General features: G+C 38.1%; 1 protein-coding gene across 1 annotated transcript; it reads left to right on the top strand.

Moving 5' to 3' along the window:
• The first annotated feature begins 515 nt into the window (after nt 1-515).
• CLDN1 (claudin 1) lies at nt 516-16,907 on the top strand. Its single transcript, XM_002758187.6, has 4 exons — nt 516-977; nt 10,151-10,315; nt 12,531-12,615; nt 14,344-16,907. Exons 1-4 carry the CDS (start codon nt 755-757, stop codon nt 14,504-14,506), a joined length of 636 nt encoding a protein of 211 aa, XP_002758233.1. The 5' UTR covers nt 516-754; the 3' UTR covers nt 14,507-16,907.
• Nucleotides 16,908-22,108: the final 5,201 nt, after the last annotated feature.

Raw genomic sequence — 22,108 nt, 5'->3', positions numbered from 1 at the left:
CAATCTGTAGAGTGTATAGATCTCTGGGGGCCGTCGGAGAGACAAGTGATGGAAAGAGCTTGACAGAAGGGGGCAGGGGAAAGGAGAAAGGGGAGGAAGCTGAGCAAAGGAGAGAGAAATGTATGTGAGATGCGGGAGGAGATGCGGAGTTGGGTAGACATGTCTTTCAATAAGATATTGGGAAAAAGTATTAAAGCTAAAACCGCAGCTCTTGAGGGCTCATTTCTTCATCGTTGTTTTTAGGATTTACAGGTACAGTGCATAGTAATTTTTGGATGATTGGAGTGAGTGAATGAAAAGCGTGAAACTCCTGACAGGAGCGAGGAGATCCACGAGAGAAAGGAGCAGCGACGCAGCTCTGGTGCCTGGTCCTGCGGGGAGGTCCCCACACCGCCCGCAGCGCGTTCCCCCCGCCCCCTCCCGGTGAGCCGCCCCGAAACCGCCAGGGGGCGCTCCCCGGCTGCAGGGCTGAGGCGGGCGGAGCTGATTTAAATCGCGGCGCCCAGCGGTTTGGCGTCTCAGTTCCTGAGCTCGGGAGCAACCGCAGCTTCTAGTACCCAGACTCCAGCGCCGCCCCGGACCCGGACCCCGACCCGGACCCAGAGCTTCTCCAGCGGCTGCGCAGCGAGCTGGACTCCCCGCCTTAACTTCCTCCGCGGGGCCGGGTCACCTTCGGGAGTTCGCGTTGCGCACCTGCAAACTCTCCGCCTTCTGCACCTGCCACCCCGAGCCAGCGCGGGCGCCCGAGCGAGTCATGGCCAACGCGGGGCTGCAGCTGCTAGGCTTCATTCTCGCCTTCCTGGGATGGATCGGCGCCATCGTCAGCACTGCCCTGCCCCAGTGGAGGATTTACTCCTATGCCGGAGACAACATCGTGACCGCCCAGGCCATGTACGAGGGGCTGTGGATGTCCTGCGTGTCGCAGAGTACCGGGCAGATCCAGTGCAAAGTCTTTGACTCCTTGCTGAATCTGAACAGTGAGTGCACCCCCACCTCACAGCCGCCGTCCAGAGGCCCCAGTCCCCCTGCCGTTCCCTTATGGGCTCATTCTGTCGTGTGATTACATGGTTATCAGTCTGGAGTTGATCAAGTCTTCTGATGACGTGCTCTGTCATAAGCAAATGCGAATCCTGGTTTGAGACAAGGGATGCCCAGGCATAAGCTCTAGTGTTGCCTCTAACTCCCTAGGTGGCACTTTTCTGCCACACTAGGTGTGGCTTCATCTGAAATTCCTATGCTGGTGGGTCGAGATTGAGAGAGTGAAGGCCAGACTTGAACTTGAGCTCTTAGGCCTCTCCTAGACATGCTCCTGGTAACTACTCAGGTGTGCAAGCTTAAAAATCCTCAAGTATTAGATCGATTTTTTAATCTTTACTATGATTTTTCATAGCAAAAGTTACATCCCTACTTGAAATATCCTATCTAAGTGTCTGCTACTCATACTTCAGGTTGATTCTTTCCATTTTTAAGATTCAGTTAGTGCAGCGAGGCCTCTTGCAAGACTCCTTGGAGAAGCCACTTGAGTTTCCCACAAAGTTTTAACTTTTAGACCCAACGTCTTCAGTAGAGTCTGATTGTGTAGTGCTATCTTGGAATGAAAAGGTTGGTGGCAGGTGGCAGAAGCCAGACAAGAAAGGTTCGAAATAACCTGCCCAACATAATACAAAGGGGAAAGTAAAGACACTGAAGGGAAATGCAGCAAAATAGTCACAGCTGATGAAATGAGAGGTCAGCTGGGAGCAGGAGGCAGTGAGAAAGAAAGAAGAGGTGCGTCTTTCAGGTTTCCATCTTCCACAAAGGAATTTCTGTGCCATGGATGTTCAGTGACCCCTTGTCAAGTTGGAAAGGACTGTATAGAGAGACATATTTCTAAGCATGGTGGAAGAAGGATAATAGGATCTTTGTTTTTACATATGTTTTTTAAATTAAAGGTTTTGAGTGTATTGTCAGAAAAATCGTTAAATACCCATTTACTTAGGTAATAATGATTCACTGCTGGAGTATCTTCCTTGAGAAATCACATTAATTGTCTTATATCATATGTTTGTTATTCCCTTCAACTAACTTGAAGAAAAGGTCCCTCAGTCTTTGCCTAGATAAACATGACTGCCCACTGGCCCCCATGGAGTGCTAAGGGTAAGAAGTGTTGCCATTGTTCAAGTTTACTTAACTTGTTTTGTTCACCTCCTATCAAAGAACAACTTTTAATAGGGTATGTCAAAAGCTGTATAGTTTAGTTATTAAGCCTGTTCCAAATCTGTTTAAACACCTTGAGTACCTGTGGCATTTGCTCAATGTGCATGGTCGTTTTGAGTGTTATTTCAGCTTTTGAAGGTTTCCATATTAGGACTTCTTTAAACCAAAACCAATCTATAATTTTGGTAATTATGTGTTGCTTATTGCCCTCATAGGTTGTATTTGTATTTATAAAGTGAAAAATTTGGCAATAATTATTGAATTTCTCCATGGAAAGATAAGTATATTTAAGGAAATGGTGTCGGGCATTTTAGGTACCACATGAAGGAATTGGAGGCTGGAGAAGTTTCTAAGAACAATTCCAGAGAGGTCTCACTCTCAGTTTCATTGCTCTGGTCAAAATAGTCCATTTTTGACATCTTAAAATAGGTTTTCCTTTAACTTCCTTAAATAAACAAATGAAATCAGATTGATCCATGTTGTAAGTATTCAAATGGATCATCCTTACATGATAATGTGTTAAAACATTTTGCTTTCATTTTTTGGATAATATAGTTATTAAAGTTTTTAAAACTGTGGTGAAAGGACTAAATATCTATCCCCCCACACACACAATTTAGAGATGTCTTCCTTTTTTTTTTTTTAAATTCCAGATCAGAATCCACTTTTGTTTTACTGAAAGCCATAATTTATCCAAGGTGTGGCTTAGGCTTTTCTCTCAAAACCAATTCTCGGAAGAGAGACCCTTGACTCACAGGTTCTCTCTCCTAACCTGCCATGACTCACTGGATGCTTTTGGATGGAGCCCAGGAAACTTTTCTCCATTCCTCTGCCTGAGCAGTGGTGTTCACGCCCACTAGCTGTAGAGATCTAGGGTGGTGATTCATTGGCTGCTTTTGGTATAGTTTTGTTACATCTAGAGAGGAAAAGGGTTATGTGTGCATATTTAAGCTGTATCCCTCATAAAAAAGCTGCATTTCCTTGAGTGTCTTTAGGTGAAAAGCTTAGCTGTTGGTTTCCTGGAATTGTACCTTGCTGTCTTTCCCAGTAGAGCACACTTGATGTCTTAGAGTACAGATGCAGGGTTTTATCAAGGCTTTAGCACTGGAAGTATTAAAATATCTTGATTTCCTGCTTTGATGTAGGGTCAGTTGTAAGGTATCTAAAGGAATACAGTGTGCTAATAGTGTACACAGTAAATACAAAATGAGAGCAGGATTTCTTTCAGGTAGTTCTTGCCAAGCAGTTTATGAAAATGTAATTGAGAAACTTCCTGGGGAAACAAATGTCACATTGTGTATTGTAGTTACAATGGCTGATACAATTTCCATTTCATCCAAAGTACATGATTTTATTGACCCTGGTCATTCTTGTAGCTGAAAGTTGGAATATAGAAAAAGTGCCAGATACAGTTGCAGTAGACTTTTCTTGATTCACCTGTACATCTTGTCTCGTTTTCATCTAATTCTTAAACTTTCAGGAATCTAGCACCAATTTTAGGTGCTGTGTTAATTGCTTCTTCTTACTTGACTCTAATAGCTAGAGCTGTCCGAAAATTAGGTTGCTGTAGGAGGCTGCATGGTGGGAGGTGTGCAAGCAGAGAATAAATAAGCATTTTGAAGGAATGTTGTAGGGAAGATCCAAGCACCAGACAAATGGGAGGTTAGGCTAGACTCTCTCTAAATCTCACCTAACCCTGAGATTCTGTAATTTGTTTATAAGCTCCTCTAGCCTGTTTAACTTGCTTTGCATGAATCCACATGTGTGTAGGTGTGCTTAATGAGTATTGGTGGCTGTGAGGTTTCCCAGCCTCTCACCATGATGTCAGGCTCAATCAGAGAGACAAAATCACTGACTTGGACAGTCTTTGAAGCGTAAGTGAAGAGGAGGGCACCCACTTATGCTTCCCCAGGCTGCTTTATGCCTGCTGAACCAAGGGTACTCGAAGGGCCATTGGTGTTCAGATACACTTCATAAATTAGTTCTGACTCTTAGAATAATGGAGGTTGAAGCAAAAATCCAGGCTTGCGATCAGAAGTTCTCTATTCTTACTGTGGTTTTGCACTAAATAGCCATGTGTATAATGGTGAACCACTTGGTCTCCCTGGGTTCAAGAAGTTTCCCCACTTATAAAATAGGGCAGAGCAGGAGGAATGGGGAGATGAATCTATGATTCATTTATCCATTCAACATATGGAAGCCAGGCCCTGTTCTTGCTGCTAGGGATGAAGCAGCTAAGATAATTTCTAAGATTCCTTCCAATGCCAGCATTCTTTGTTATTAGTTAAGTGATTGAAGGGAAAGAGAAAAGTCACATAGCTTAGGTTTCCTTGACTGGACTGATTAAGTAAGTATGGTGGAGGTAATGTGGAAGCATCAACTTAATTCGGAGAAAATTTCTATAAGAAACAAACGAACAAGAAAAGTAGCAAAACTTCTGAGGACATCCTGAAAAGTGGCACATCCTGCCTCATCCAGGATCATTTTCACTCCTGGTTTTGCTTCTGTTCTGAGGTCACAGCTGGTGACCACCACCTCGTGTGCCAATAAGAGGGAACTGCTAACAATGTGAACTCTTATGAAACTTTGAACTTTAAAAGTAAAAGATATCCTAAGGGAAAAAGCCAGGGGAGCACACTTCTGTGACGGCTTATGTTGAGCTCATTTAATTGAAGGGGAGAAGGAAGTACAGTCTTTTTGTTTTAGTCACCCAATCATCAGTCCATTTATTCACTTAATACCTACTAAGCAACTGCGGATAAAAAGAGAGACTATGTGTGAGTACAGGTAATTGGAATCTGCAGTCAACGCTTGAACAAGACAGGTTTGAATGGCAAGGGTCCACTTATAGGTGGATTTCTTTCAACCAAAACTGATCAAGAATACAGCATCTGTGGGGTCCAAAGCCTGCATGTAGGGAGGGTTGACTTACTGTATACAAGGCTTCCACAGGATCAGCTTTAGGACTTGAGCATGTGCATACTTTTTTTTAACCTGTGGGTAGTCCTGGAACCAATCACCCTTTTATACCAAGAGATGACTGTATTTTGTTTATGATATGTAGTACTTAAGGTAACATGGCTAGAAAATAGCATAAACGATGTCCAGTATTGGTAGTAGATTCTGCTGCTTGTGTAGCAAGACTTGAAAGCTTTAGAAAATTTCCAAGTTTGTCTTTCTACACATTAGTTGATTAACCTAACTGTAGTAAATCAGTAACTTTCAACTCATTTCTTGTCTTCTAAGTAGAGATTTTTGTAAGTATTTACTTTTAATTATACTTTCAGGTTGAAAATGATGAGAACTCCTTAGGTGGTCTTTAATCTCAAGATTATCAGTCTAGCTAAATATAATTAAAAGACTGCCTTCTCTGTTTACTGCTGAATAATGATGAAAAAAAAAATTGTGTGATTTTTTGAATGTTTGCTAAGCCAGGTTCCTCATAGACAACTTTAATCAGTGGTCATAATATGGTAGAGTTATCTGCAAATTTAAGGGACAAGAAAAGGAATACATTTTTTCCTAGATTTGTTCTAATCAGACCAGTTCAAAGTTAATATTGCAAAGCTATACCACATCTATCTCATCCAAAATATTATTTTATTGCCTTTAAACATCGCTCTTAACTTCTCTGCCCTGCTACTCATCATTCCACTAGGGGAAAACAAAACAGCTTTTAAGCTTATTAGATGCATACTTTAAAAAATAGATAAAACTGCACAAAAAGTACAATTTGTATTCTCTGCATGAGTTTCTCGTTTTTAGTGACCTGAGCTTGTTTGGCTTTTTGTAGCAAGATTTTAGCATACTAGGGTCTCAAGGGAGGTGTTTCTCAGTATTATCTCAAAAATTAAGCTAAAAACAAGAGAATAAGTATTTTTACCTATCATATTGATACAGTTTTATTTTTAAGAATAAAGACATGTTCTAATTTAAATTTAGTGAAATTTAATAAATCCATGGGACTTTTAAGTACTGTGCTTGGTGCTTTAGATGGAAATAGGAATAAATATCTGACTCAAATCATTCAGGAGTTCACAATTATATACTTTAGACCTCTGACTTAAAACGCTTCCATGATGTGAAGATATTCATCTGGTTCCAGCTTAAAGCTGTGCAATTTAGATTTGATCTGCATGTAAAACACTCGTAACTTGGAGCCGGGCGCGGTGGCTCAAGCCTGTAATCCCAGCACTTTGGGAGGCCGAGGCGGGTGGATGACGAGGTCAACAGATCGAGACCATCCTGATCAACATGGTGAAACCCCGTCTCTACTAAAAATTACAAAAGAGTAGCTGGGCATGGTGGCATGTGCCTGTAATCCCAGCTACTCAGGAGGCTGAGGCAGGAGAATTGCCTGAACCCAGGGGGCGGAGGTTGCGGTGAGCTGAGATCGCGCCATTGCACTCCAGCCTGGGTAACAAGAGCAAAACTCCGTTTCAAAAAAAAAAAAAAAAACCACTCGTAATTTGCAGGACAATAGTTGCATGCTTTGACTTGTGATGTATCATTACCTATGCCTTGCTCATGAGTTTTCATGCTGTTTTAATTTCTCAGCTTTTTGTGTATGACTGCATATGTCTATTATTTTTACATTTTCCTCACAAATCACTATACTTAAGAATTTATGCAAATGTCTCCAATAAAGCAAAGTGAGATTTTGGGTTTGATGCAAATCTAATATTGGAACAAACAAGTAAATTTCCTAAGTCAGTGGTTCCAGGATGTAAATGAAAATATTACTTCGCAAAATGACATTTTAGAAAACAAAACAGGAAATCTCATTTCTATGGTTTATGTAATTTTTGAGTATTGTGCTTTCCATTTTCTCCATTATTTTTGTGTGTTATGCTAGTAATATATTATGCTATAGAGAAAGGAAACATGGTAGGTTTACTAGCAATCATAGAACAGAATATCAGCCCCTAGCACCCTGGAAAGAACACTTTGGAGATGAAGCAGCAAGATAGGTTTGACATGAATCAAATGTGTTTTCCTTGAGAACTTAATGGGCAAAAACTTAGAGACTAAAATGTGAATATTAGATCATTCCAGGTGGATGCACATAGGGCCCTGGAGTAGTTTATTCACACATGTTCCTTGCCTGGGAGATCAGTGCTTTTATACAGTCTGATTCATGAGATTGATGCCCAGTTAGACTTCTCTTGAAGAATACCCTGTGATCTAAGTGCTCAGACCTGCTGGACGAGGGGCCTTCTGATTTTACTTGAAGGGAAGATCAGTGCGATTATTATATAAGCTGAGTCCAGTTTTGGGCCCACTCCTTAAACAAAGAGAAAAACTTGGAGCAAGATCAGAGAAAACATCTAAAATGATTAATAAAATGTTGAAAAACAGTTTTTATGAAAAAATAAAATGGAGGAGGCTGTGACATGTAAGACACTATACATGCTAAAAGGACTATCATAGAAATAATATTTATTGATTGTGTTATGTCAGTATTGATCTCTATAATGACAGCAAAAATCATATTACCCCTTCCTCAAGATAATCATATGACTTCTGATTATACTTAGAATAGAATCTAAACTTCTCACCCTAATTTGCAGAGCTCTGTGTGACATATGCCTTCTACCCACCTTGCTAAACCTCATTTTACTTTGCACATCCTATCATCCTAGAGTAGGGTGACCACCTTTTCCAGATTGTCCAGGATTGAGGCCCTTCTAAGTAGGTAGGACTTGAAACTTTAGAGCTGGGTCTATTCCAGGCAAACTGAGATATGTGGTTTCCCTTTCCTCCAGACATCTTTGCTACTTTCAGCATCTCCTCTTCCAGCCTATCTCTGCCTGAAATATTTTCCTTCCAAGTGCAATCTTAGGATTATATCTGACATCTGTGTTATGTATGGTTTCGTTATTTTATTCATTACTTCCCATTAATGACAGCCTTTGCAAAAACCACCCATCAGAAAGAGGACATACCTTAACCATGGAGTCCTTGGTACTTTCCTCTTCATACCACAGTATGGTTTGTGATTCCAAGGAAGAAGTTTTGTAATAACCTTACAAGCAGCTTCAGCTCCTTCCTGGTAAGCCTGTGGTCCATGGAACATGTGTTTTATTCAGCAGTTCCTCTACCACCTGGAATCTAAAGACAGGTGTGTGGGTCAGTGTGCATGTGTGCCTGTTCATGCTTATGAGGAGGTCAATGTGTGAGGGGAATCAGAAAGTCTTTTTTTTTTTTATTTTTAAATGAAATCAATAAAACTTTACCTTGGCTTCCAAAATATCACTCCAATACTGTAAACAATACCTTTGATACTTCTTAGAAAGAGATTACAGCTGGGCACAGTGGGTCACACCTATAATCCCAACACTTGGGAGGCCAAGGGGGCTGAATCACCTGACCTCAGGAGTTGGAGACAACTCTGGGCAACATGGTGAAACCCGTCTCTACAAAAAAAAAAAAAAAAATTATCCAGGCGTGGTGGCGGGCACCTGAAATCTCAACTATTCAGGAGGCTGCAGCACTAGAATCGCTTGTGCCCCAGAGGTGGAGGTTGTAGTGAGCCAAGATCATGCCACTGCACTCCAGCCTGGGTGACAGAGTGAGACCTTGTCTCAAAAAAACAAAAGAGAGAGAGATTATATAATTTTATCATAGATTGTCTGGTTATAGCAAAGATGGAAAATCACTAAATCAAGATTTAATAAAGTTTTAGAACTCTTTAGCTTTAATTATGATGGGTAACCTAAGTTCTCAATCTTGAAGATATTGAGGCTAATCCTAGATTTAATTAGATATTGAGATACAAAACCTTTCTAACATCTGAGCCACTTTTTAAGACCACCAAGTTCCAATCCACTGGATAAAGACATAATTTACATTTTACTTATGTAATAGAAATATTCCAAAGAATACTAAGTGGCTTGCTCAAGATAGCATAGTTTGTTAAAGATAAAAAAATCCGTATATATCCCAAAAGTACCTGTCACATATTATCATTGTGAATGATATAGAGATCTTTAATTAAAGGAGGACGTAAATCTAGAATTTAAACAAAATCTTCTAACCAGCATAGTTTCAGTTTATATTTATAAGTCTGTGCCTTTATTGCCACAATGACGACATCAAGCTTGTACTCTAGGAAACATGTTGACATTATCTCTCTAGCTTAACTCTGTTTATCTAATCATGAGTTAGTATACCAAAAATAATAACAGGAAATTAGAAAAATTAATGGAATCCTGAGAAACACTACATTGTATTATTGCATATGCTTTTTTACAACATGACAGCTTAAATAGTTTTAAAAACTGGTGATGTCTTTGAATATGAATCTATTATTATGTTCCAAGGTAACATCTCAAAGATGATTTTGTTTCGTTTTAAGAAAATAACTTCCTTATTCTCCCCGACTCTTCCTATTCACATCACTTGAGATACAAATGTTGCTTATCCAGTCATGATAATCTATGAAACATCTACTTTTTATCTTCCAATTCACCTAGTTTTTCTGAAGCTTGATGATGGGAGTGTAAAGCTGGTGACTAATATCAAATATGAACTGTAAACCATTTTGGTCATGAGTAGTTACCATCTGGGATAGTACATATGATTGTTACTTAAAATTAAAATTATCCTAGCAAGAATTAAATTTCATTAGTAAACATTAAACATGTATCAGTTAAGCTAACCTCATTCAATTAGATCATTAATTATCTTTCCAGTTTATTTTGAATTTAACGTTGAAAACGTAAAATGTTAGAATGGAAGGATCACTTTTCCATCATCCAGCCTGGCATTTGTTTTTCTGGAGAAGATACTATATGTTGTGTTACCAGTGTAAACATCCTTATAACTGTGGTTCCTAGATTCCTAGTCCAGTTTTCTCTCTTCTATACAACAGTGACATATACTTGGTCTTCTTCCATTCTTATCTTACTGGTATAAGCGTATTTTTTACATGTTTTAAAATGTTTTCTGCCAGGCACATTGCAAGCAACCCGTGCCTTGATGGTGGTTGGCATCCTGCTGGGAGTGATAGCAATCTTTGTGGCCACCGTTGGCATGAAGTGTATGAAGTGCTTGGAAGATGATGAGGTGCAGAAGATGCGGATGGCTGTCATTGGGGGCGTGATATTTCTTCTTGCAGGTAATAGAGGCTGTAAATCTAGAATTTAAACAAAATTTAAACAAAAGGCCCCCCTTTACCTTACTAACCTGTTCCTGGTATGATTTGAAATCTAGTTTTCAGCTTCCATATATTGTGCTGGACTCATTACACTTCATTTCAGTCTCCAAAACAAACTGCAAACATAGACCTGAAGTCCAGTTGACTTTCGTGTTCTCAAAACAAACCAAATGAAAACTTGAGATCTCTGCTCACATCTGACAGGTCTTTAGGTTGAAGTTTGTTAGAACCAGTCTCTTCCAGTGAAGAAAGTTGTTGGCTATTTAGAAAACACTAAAGAGGAAGTTTTTATAATTCATAAAATTCCTATGTTGTCTCCACAGATACTATGTGGAAAAGATAGGGAATCGTGAGAGAAAACACAAGAATATGTGAACTCCACAAGTCTATTAGGGATGGAAGGATTGAGATTATTAGAGAAAAATAAGGATAGAATTCCAGCTGGGCAGATCTAATTCTGGAATAAACAGGATGTACCTACATATCAATGAAAAGAAAGGCCAATTGGAGTAGAGGTGGCCTGTTGGAATCATCAGATTAAAGCAGTTAGGAAAGAAAACAATACAGAAGTATCTTTAATTTTTTGATAAAATAATGACATTATATTTTCCATTGAAAATAAATTGTGCTTTTTAGTCTGGACACAGTGGTTCATGCCTGTAGTCCCAGCACTTTGGGAAGCTCAGGCAGGCAGGTCACCTGAGGTTGGGAGTTCAAGACCAGCCTGGCCAACATGGTGAAGCCCCGTCTCTACTAAAATACAAAAAAGTAGCCAGGCATGGTGGCGTGCAGCTATAGTCCCAGCTACTCAGGAGGCTGAGGCAGGGGAATTGCTTGAACCCACGAGGCGGAGGTTGCAGTGAGCTGAGATTGTGCCACTGCACTCTAGCCTGGCAACAGCAAGACTCCATCTCAAAAAAAAAAAAAAGAAAAAAGAAAAAAACTAGAATAGACGTTATTGCCTTATTTTCTTTTTGACAGAAGACTTGTAGGGGATTTTGCTCCAGTATAATATGTCAGTTTAACCAGTAACTGAGGAAGAGTATCTGTGGCTTTGCTAAATATATGGTTAGTTTAAAAGGACCAGGCTCTCAGTTTACCCAAATACAGATTGGCCCCTGTCTGAAAAGACATGGATAGTGTTTTATTCCCAATCATTTCACCTTATAGCAAAGACTGTGAATAGACTGATTGCATGGCATTCTTCCTTCTCTTGCCTCCAGGTTACTGCATCACTCCTATTCCAGTTTCAGGGACTTCTTTTAAGAGTAAGGGTCACAAGTTCAAGATCATTCACATGGTCTATTTGAGCAGCCAAAAGCAATAGTGTTCTCTGTCAAGTTTAGAGGTAATTACATTGAACCATTATTTTGTTGGGGAGAGAGAGTACCATACAAACGTCTAATCTGTCTATATTGATGAATGCTTAGAATTCCTATAAAAAAGTTACTTAACTTTTTTAGTAAGAAAAAGTGAAGTATTTTATATTTCTTATAAACGATGAAGTGAATGATTTTGACTAAATGATTTCTCTGCTATCATTGAATATAAAATGCCAGGGGAAATTGAGATTTGGTTGCATAAATGATCTGATGTGACACCCTCAACAAATCTCAGGTCAATGTATGCCTATGCCAGGTATTCCCTTGGCCAATGGGGCAGGAGCAATGCAGGTATTCTGGTCCATTCTGAGACATGTCCTAATCTCACCACTATCTAGCTGCTTGCATTCTTCTTTTGATTCTGCAGAAATGTAAATTTTGAGCTTGATCAAGAACATAGAAGGGTTTTCATCTTCCCCTGTTGCAAGCAATTCTATCTATACTAATAATGACAATAGTTTTATCAAATGTAGTTTAGTACCCTAATGTATAACAGTGTATTTGAAAGTGGTTTTGTACAACATATACTTGCCTGTTTCCAAAAAAAGCATTATTTGTGCCAAGATGTCATAAAATGTATAAATTATGTCTAGCTCCAACCTAGGATTTTTGTATTTTAATAGATACTTGAAATCAATCATATCTGGACTTCTGATCTCCCTAATACCAAAATAAAAATGTCAGCACTATTGATGAGATTTAATTCATGCAAAATATGTTTTGGTTTAACAGGCTGTGTATTTAGGCTCAGTGTTCCATGGTGACTGACAGTCTTTTGTTTTGAATTTCTGTAGGTCTGGCTATTTTAGTCGCCACAGCATGGTATGGCAATAGAATTGTTCAAGAATTCTATGACCCCATGACCCCAGTCAATGCCAGGTAATGCTATTCATGCATGAAATAGTTTGTTTTCTGAGAAAATACCCTTTTTATGTTCTACAAAGTCCTGCTAGTGCCTTAGCTTCCCAGATTTGCTTTCCAGAATTTTATGTGAAACTAACAATTTAAATGATCTGTGACTTATGTTAAAAAGAGTTTGATAATTTCTTTAATAGCCTGTATTGATGACAACAAAATACCTTCCAAAGTCGAAAAGTTTTAAGCTCTATGCTTTCCAATGATATACTGGACTTTTTTTTTCTTTTTTTAAATCAGGTATTAATAAAGATGTTAATATATTTGAGATTTCCTTTTTGAAGTGTATTCTGATGTTTACAACACCTACCTATGATTGTTTATAACTAATGCGCAGTTTATGATTGACTGAGAAAAGTTATACTACTGTAGGGGTTAATGAATAATAATACTTCATTTCCAATGGTTTATTTTTACATGTAAAACTATGATGTACGTTTTTAGTGTGTTCAGATACCACCTTGAAGTTTTTTGTTCTTTCACAATTGTAAAATTGGCTTTACAAAGGTCTTTTTTTATGCTGCAAGTTGTGCAAGTTGAAGAGCTAATTCTTAGCTCTCATGCAACAACATTGTTTAATCAGAGACAAGGCTCTTCATCTCACTGTCTTCACATCTTTAACGCCTAATAACTATATTCAGTCAGGATGTTAAAACATAATTACTGCTTGTTGAATGCTTGGATGAATGGATAAAAATCCTCAGTGTTTGGAGAGATAAGATGTGTTTCTTTTCATGTAATCACGCACATATGGAGAACACATACTGCAATACTTGTGTTGGAGCCCATCCCATAAGATTTACAATGTAAGGACAGAAATTGTTAGAGGTCAGTAGGCTAAAGTTTCACCAAGGTAATAATACCAGTAACTCACAGGAAAGCACTTTATAAATTGCCAGGCATTTTGCAATTGTTATTTACATTATTGCATGTGATCTTGAAGGCAGTCTATTGAGGCAGGTGGGATTATCCTGCTGAGAGGAGGAGAAACTGATGCTGAGAGGTGACGTTGCTGTCCCAGAATTGCAGAAAGTTTGCATCAGGATTCAGACTCAGGCCTTATAATCTATAGAACCAACCCTTCTCTACTCTTCCATATTGTCCAAAATCACTCACATCTGAGTGATACCTCACCTAAGTGTCTGCTTTAATACATCGGCCTGGATCAGCTTAATCCAGAATGGTTCATGGGCTGCTTAGACCTTTTCTTTATAAAATCATAAAAATAGAATTTCAGTTTATATAGGTACCTGGGATCAATGGATCAACTATTCAAAACTCTGATTATCTCCATTATGCTCTATCAGTTTCTTAATAGAATATGATTATTACTTAATGATAAAGCCTACTGTGCTAAGGCTTAGCCTAGGAACCATGATCCAAACCCGACTTCTAAAATATATAAACATGCTTTATGAGTATCCTACATATGGAAAAGTCTTTGGAATTATTTGTGTAATCGACCTGGTATTATAAGTTTGATTTCCTGATCTACTATTGCAAAGTGTCAACAATTGCAATATAAACATTCTTTTGTGTATGTGTTCACAAATCTTAAAGTATTTCCCAAGGGATATTGAGGGGTTATTTTCAACGAAAAAAATATAGTAAGTATTGATTTCTTTCCTTCATTGTGTTAGAAAATTTGCCAGTATTTCTCTGATTAACAGGTGCATTGGTGTTTCCTTTTAGGTATGAATTTGGTCAGGCTCTCTTCACTGGCTGGGCTGCTGCTTCTCTCTGCCTTCTAGGAGGTGCCCTACTTTGCTGTTCCTGTCCCCAAAAAACATCCTCTTACCCAACACCACGGCCCTATCCAAAACCTGCACCTTCAAGTGGGAAAGACTACGTGTGACACAGACACAAAAGGAGACAATCATGTTGGAACAAACCGAAAATGGACGTTGAGAAACTATCATTAACATTAGGACCTTAGACTTTTGAGTATTGTAATCTGAAGTATGGTATTACAAAACAAACGCAAAACTCATGTGTTAAAAATGCTCACTGCTAAACATGGCTTAGTCTTATTTTATCTTCTTTCCTCAATACAGGAGGGAAGATTTTTCCATTTGTGTTACTGCTTCCCACTGAGTAGCCAAACTCAAATTGGGGAAGGGGGTGCTCCTTAAATATATATATAGATATGTATATATACATGTTTTTCTATTAAACATAGTAAAATATTCTTCTCATTATGTTGATACTAGCATACTTAAAGTATCTCTAAAAATAGGTAAATGTATTTAATTCCATATTAATGAAAAAGTTTATTGGTATATTTTTCTTCTTTGTCTATATATACAGATATCATAGTCAAATATCATTTACTCATCTTCATCAGCTTTTAGTGTCTTTGCCATAAGACCTAGCCTGCCTTACCGATGATTCTCTCAATTCATGTGTGCCTTTCTCATATACCTATTGTATTTTTTACCATCATCTTCTGCCACTTGCATTTTCATTAAGCCCTATTTGTTTTATATTTCACTGGTCTCTAACCCCTGAATCTAACATATTTCATAGCCTACATTTTAATTTTTAATGGAAGAATTTCTCACCAATCAGAACTTTGGAGGCAAATATTTCTGCATGACCAAAGTGATGTGTTCCTGTCGACCTTCCCACACAATCCCTGTACTCTGACCCACAGCACTCTTGTTTGCTTTGAAAATATTTGTCCGATTGAGTAGCTGCATGCTGTTCACCCAGGTGTCGTAACACAGTTTTATTGATTGAATTTTTAAACTACTTATTCACAGTTGTATATCCCCCCGAACCACCTTTTGTTCCCCTTTCCTTAATTGTATTGTTTTCCCACATGTAATTTTCATGTATTTTGTATCTTCCTGATAAGATATGGTCTGTTTGTCTGAACAAAGAGCTAGACTTTCTGGAGTGAGAATCTGGTGACAAATATTCTCTCTATAGCTGTCAGCAAGTCACTTGATCTTTCTACCTCTTTTTTCTATCTGCCAAATTGAGATAATGATACTTAACCAGTTAGTAGAGGCAGTGTAAGTATTAATTAGTTTATATTAATCGTATTCCCTGATCATGAAATATGTCTGTGTAGTGTTTTTGTTTGCTCAATTGGCTATTTAGAAGTCACTGAAAAATACCTACACACATACCTTCGTGTGTTTCAGTACCTTCCTCTCTCTACCAGTCTACTTCCATTCTTTCAGCTGTGCCTGACATGTTGTTTGTGCTCTGTTCCATTTTAACAACTGCTCTCACTATTCCAGTCTGTACAGAATGCTGTTTCACTTAAGCAAGATGATGTAATGGAAAGGGTGTTGGCACTGGTGTCTGAAGACCTGGATTTGAGTCTTGGTGCTATCAATCACCATCTGTGTTTGAGCAAAGCACTTGGCTGCCCTGTTTATTGCTTCATCTGCAAGAGGTGGTTTGTAATTCCTGATCTGCCCACCTCACAGTGATGTTGTGGGGAATCCAGTGAGATAGAATACATGTAAATGTGGTTTTGTAATTTAAAAAGTGCTCTACTAAGGGAAAGAATTAAGGAATTAACTGCATAGGTTTTGGTGTTATTTTACAAATATTTGAACAGAAAAAAATATCAAGAAATAGGTTTCTTGCCTTAACCATCTCTCAAGTGACAAGACAGTGAAGCAAAATTCACTCATAAATGAATAAGATTCTAAGGAAGTCTTATCTTCTCTAGTGAGTATGGCCTGATGCTTTTTGTGGCTAAGCAGATGTAATGGGAAGAAATAAAAAATTAAGTATTGGTAAATCCAATAGCACGGGAGATTTTGGAATCATAGTAACTTGTAAGGTGCTATCTGTTAAGTGATGCTCTCTTAGCTCTCACCATTGCTGGCGGCTGAGGCTGCGAGGATAGTTTGGAAATGGTACTTCACAATAAACCATATAAGGAAAGTCAGCCACTGTGTCTTATGAGGACTGTGACCCAATAAATATTAGTGTGCCTTCCAAACCCGAGAATATATGCTTTTGGAAATTAACACGTAAATGGCTTTTGCTACATACATAGATCTTCATGATGTGTGAGTGTAATTCCATGTGGATATTAGTTACTAAATGTCACAAAACATTTTATGGTCCAAAATGACCAACAAAATTGTTACAATAGAATTTATTAAATTTCAATATTTTTATACTCTTCTACGACACCTGAAAATAGACCAGTAGATATTTTGGAGTTTTATAATGGGAATTTCTATAAAGCATTACTCTTTTTCAATAAACTGTTTTTTAAGTTTAAAAAAGGATTCTTAGCTTGTTTTCTAATTATTTATTTTAAGACTGCCATTCTTAGAAGAGGAGGTGGCTTGGGATAGGATCTAACTCACCATGTTCCTGGGAAAGAAATATGATGTCTCTTGTTCATTTATCAAATTTGAGTGGCTCCACCCACTAGGATGCCCTATTTCTCTCAAGTTGAATAATCAAGGGTGATTATAGAAGAGGATGCCAGGAGATGTTACTTAATACTTTTTCTCATCTGTAAAATGCGGACATACAATAATAAATTATAAATAATAAGATATGAAGATATTTTGTGAGTGGTAAAGCACTGTGCAAACTTAAGTGTCTTTGTTCCTCACAGAGATGGAAGAGTGAAAGACAGCCACTGGACACCCTTATTCTTTCTGTAATGATGTTGATCAAAACTATCCCTTAATGATGTGATGAAACTCATCCACTCATTATCTTAAAGTATCAGTAACTGACACAACCTTCATTGTGACCTGTTCCTAGACAACTTTCATATTAATGAGACCAGGCTTTTAAGTAAAGGCTCGCAGCTCTAATGTGGAATATTAGGCATTAGCATGATGGGTGAGATACAAAGATCATTACCAGTCAGTTTGATTTGAATTCTTAAATTAAGCAGATGCATCAGAATTCTCACTCTGTTTCTACAGAATTTAAATATCTGAAGATAAGGTCCAGGCCAGGGAAAGTTTGAAAGGCAATAACATAACTTGGTTCTCCTGAAAAGAAACAAAGGAAAACTTGGATTGTGAATCATGCCAAGTAGATATCACCTCTGTGTGAGCTCAACCTTACCTGAATACCATTGTTCTTCAAGCCTTTCCTCTTCTTGTTTAGCACTTTCTATATTTGCCCAGATCAAGGGAAAACCTCACTTTGTCCCTATATTCCCACCTTTTTCAGCCTGTCATTATTCCTAATATGATCTGGTTGTACATATTTCCTTCTTTTTACATGCAGCTCAGGTCTAACCTCTCTGAATTTGCTTTCCTCCTCTTTCCCACAAACCCCATTTACCCTCACCTTGCCCTAAAATCTCTTCATTTTGCTGGTACCATGCAACTTTGATAGAAGTCAATGCAGCTTCTAGGGTTATGTGGGGATGGCTTGTTGAGCTCTAAAAATAGGCAGAGACTTTCTCAATGCTGAAACTCTGGAAATCCCTTGACATTTTGCACACTCCACTTCCACTGTTAAGTTTCCCAATATGGTCATTATCAGCAATTGAAAACTAGATATGAATTTATTTAATTAATGTTTACTGAAACCTACCATAGGGCCAGCCTCATTAAATGCAGACAGGGTAAAGCAGCTATGAAATGAATAAGACGTTGTCCTGGGCTGAGCAGTATAAAGGATGTGAGCTGGAAAGAGAAGTAAACTTGAAACATAGCACTGGTTCTACCACTGATGAGCCAGGTGAGCCATGGAAACCCCACCCACTGTTTCTTCATTCATAAAGCAAAGGCATTAGACCCATGCAGTGGTTCTTAGCCATAACAGCATGTTAGAATCACCTAGGAGCTTTTGAAACTTCCCAATTTTAAGGCCCCACCCAAATGAAGGGAATCAGAAATTCTGAGAGGAGAGTCCAAGCAGGAGCTCCCCAGTGGATTTCAACATCCTGTCCGGATTGCAAACCACAGGCCTATGTCAGCTCTCAGGATCAACCTTGTCCCAGACATCTTCTGGGTAACACTAATCCAGGCACTTAATAGATTTCCTGTCAGTTCACCCCTTATCTAACGTTTTTGCTTTATTTTCTAGTATGGAATTTGGGTTTTTTGTTTATGGGGAAAAGGAAGAGTTAAAAAGAGGTGGTCTTCAGATGCTTTTGTCGTGTTTCTTTGGCAAATGACCTCTTTTCTTGCCATTCTCTATTATTTTTAATTTACCTCCAAAGAATAGTCAGTAATACAAAGTATTACTGTTTAAATGAACAGGCTTCTTTTTAACAAACAATGTGAGTTCAAGAGGATATGTGGTTATTTATAAAGGGGAGCCTGAGTTATTCTTTTTAATTTGTGATTCTCAGGAAAAGTCCTTAGCTAAACCTTAAGCTTGCTTCACTTATTTTTAATTGAACAGTATTTCTGTGATTTTAGTTCACTTATTTTGTTATTTTTGTAATGTATTGCTTTGTTCCCCTTTTCCAAAATAGAGAAAAAAAATGAACACACATTCACAACCCCCACACACCAATTTAGGAAAGATGAAGTCTGCAAACTGCTCATATCTCTTAACCGAGCTGACCTGGAATAGATCACATTGCTATCTAAAGAGGCTTTTATTTATTTTTTGAAATCATTTTTTGTGAATTAAATTTCCTGCTTCTATTAATGCTGTGCTTTTTCTAAATGTCTATTGACTGCATGACTCTATTTAAAAAATCCAACAGCCTCTAGGTGATCTGAGTCAAGCAGAGATCTGGATCAAGGGTGGGAAATAGCAGAGAATACTTCCTGGAAGATGAGGGTGAAATACAGCAAAGATATATGAGGTCCAATACAGCAAGGGTGGTGGTTTTTAAAATTATTATTTATGATAATTTTTACCACAATATTTATTTATTTGATAATAAAATTAAAACAATAAAGAAAGTAGAAAAATATTAAAAAATAGAAATAATTATTTTAAATATAATAGTCATGTTATGCAAAAGCAGAACTTTCTAATAATTTGACATGACTTCTCTAGCCTTTTTTCCTTTTCAGAGACAGGCTTTGGGGTTTCTACCTTTTTTATTTTTTTGCATAGCATCATGTACAATTATTTATTAGTTATTATTTATCTAGTAAATAATTTTACATGATGCTATGCAAAAAATATATTTACATGACTATTAAATAATTATTATTTATCATGTGAGAGAGAGAGAGAGAGGGTTTCACTCCTGTCACCCAGACTGGAGTGCAATGGCATGCTCTCATCTCACTAATCTCACTACTACCTCTACCTCTCAGGCTCAAGCAATTCTTCTGCCTAAGCCTCTTGAGTAGTTGTGACTACCAAGACATGCCACCATGCCCAGCACATTTTTGAATTCTTTGTAGAGATGGGGTATGTCCATGCTGTCTAGCCTAGTTGCAAACTCTTGAGCTCAAGTGATTCACCCACCTCGACCTTCCAAAGAGCAGGATTATAGGTATGAGCCACCATGCTGGCCTCACAAAATATTTTTAAGGATCTATCATTTGCGATGTATTTTCTGCAATAATAGAAAAGTTGCCTCTGGAGTTGTGCAACCCAGGAGCCATGAATAAAATAGACAAAAATTCTTTCCTTTCAGGAAGTTACATTCTAGATAAGGAATGCAGATGATAAAATGGATACACTAAATATATAGCTTATTAAACAGTGATAAACCTAAACTACATAGTCATGGAATATTGAGAAGGTTGGAGGAGGTAACGGTTTAAAATAAGGTGACAATGGAAGTCCTCAATGAGGTGATGTTTAAGAAATAACTTAAAAGACATGAAGCAAATCAAGTGGTACCTGGTAGGAAAGTATTCCAGAAATAGCATGTGCAAGTTCCCTAAGGTAGAATCATGTACAAAATGTTCAAAAAAGAGCAGAGGCCAGTGCAGCTGTGATGAAATAAGCCAGGAAGATAGTATTTTAAGATGAAACCATAAAGGGAAAGAGATTTAAAATGTATAGGGCATGACAGACCATTCTAAAGACCTCATCTTTTACTTCGAATGAAAGCAAAAGGTATTGTTAAGTTTTGAGCAGAGGAAACAGATCTAAATTGAGATGTAGTAGGATTATTCTTCCTGGTGTGTTGAAAATAGACTATAAGTGGATATAAGGAGAGAAGCAACGATTTCATATAGAAGGTTATTACAATAATCCAGGCAAGAGATGGCTTGGTGATCGCCGTATGTCATAGGAGGAAGAGGTTAGAATTTGGATATTATTTTACAGTAGAGCTAACACTGATTGACTAGATGTGAGATATGATGGTAAAAGATTAGTCAAAAATGATTTCAAAGCTTTTTGCCTAAGAAATTGATAGGATGGAGCAGACAAAAAATTAAAGTGGGAAGACTGAGAGAGAACAGGTTTGAAAGAGAAAGTCAGAAATTTCATTTTGGATGTGGCAATCTTTCTTTCCTTCCCTCCCTTCCTCCTTCTCTTTTCTCTCTCTCTCTTTCTTTCTTTTCTTTATCTCTTTCTTCTTTCTTTTCCTTTTTCTTTTCTTTTAAGGTGAGAAATGGCAGAGAACAATATTTCTTTTTGACAGTCTTGTTCTGTGGCCCAGGCTGGAGTGAAGTGGTGCGATGTCAGCTCACTGGAACCTCCACCTCTGGAGTTTAAGAAATTCTCCTACCTCAGCCTCCAGAGTAGCTGGGATTACAGGCATGAGCCACCACACCTGGCTAATTTTTGTATTTTTAGTAGAGGCTGAGTTTCGCCATGTTTGCCAGGCTGGTCTCCAACTCCTGACTTCAGGTGATTCACCCACCTCTGCCTCCCAAAATGCTGGGATTACAGGCATGAGTCGCCACATCCAACCTAGACACAGTAATCTTAAAATGCCTATTGCACATCCAAGTAGAGATGTCCAGAAAGCAATAGAAAAACAGGTACACGTTAAGAATGAGAATGAAGGAAAGGATTTCAACGGAATAGAGTAGCAAAACATCAGTTTCACAGGATTGAGTCAAGTTGAAAATGTGCCCCAGTCTTTGGACATTTAAATTGATCATTACATATCACTAGGCTAACTGGTTAATAATGGCAGAAACCAAATTTATTTTTCTCATTACTGAATCCTTTTATTATCTCTAAAATTTTTCATTCTTTTTTTTTTTTCTGTGAGAGTATCATCAAAGAAATCTGGTGTGTTAGGTTCACAGACCAGCCCTGAATCCTGATCCTGAGTCTGCCCTTTTAATGATTGCATCTTTATAATTTAATGTGATGGAAACCAAATGTGTCAATTTAAGTATTCCGGGAAGGAGGATGCCAAGACAGAGTTAGACTTGCAAAAGCATGATGGCTAATGTGCGTGGTGAGAAAAAAAAAGGAAAAGGCAGCAGGAGCAGATAGGAAAAATCTTTGCCAGAGATCAGCAGGGATTGGCAAACCTTTTTGTGCAAATGACCAGAAAGCAAATATTTCAAGCTTTGTGGGTCACATACATTTTCTATTATATGTTTCTGTTTTTGTTGCTTTTATTATT

The sequence above is a fragment of the Callithrix jacchus genome, chromosome 15 (assembly GCF_049354715.1).
Source record: "Callithrix jacchus isolate 240 chromosome 15, calJac240_pri, whole genome shotgun sequence".
NCBI lineage: Eukaryota > Metazoa > Chordata > Mammalia > Primates > Cebidae > Callithrix > Callithrix jacchus.
The sequence above is the reverse complement of the archived record's forward strand: the minus strand, read 5'-3'. Positions and strand labels throughout refer to the sequence as shown.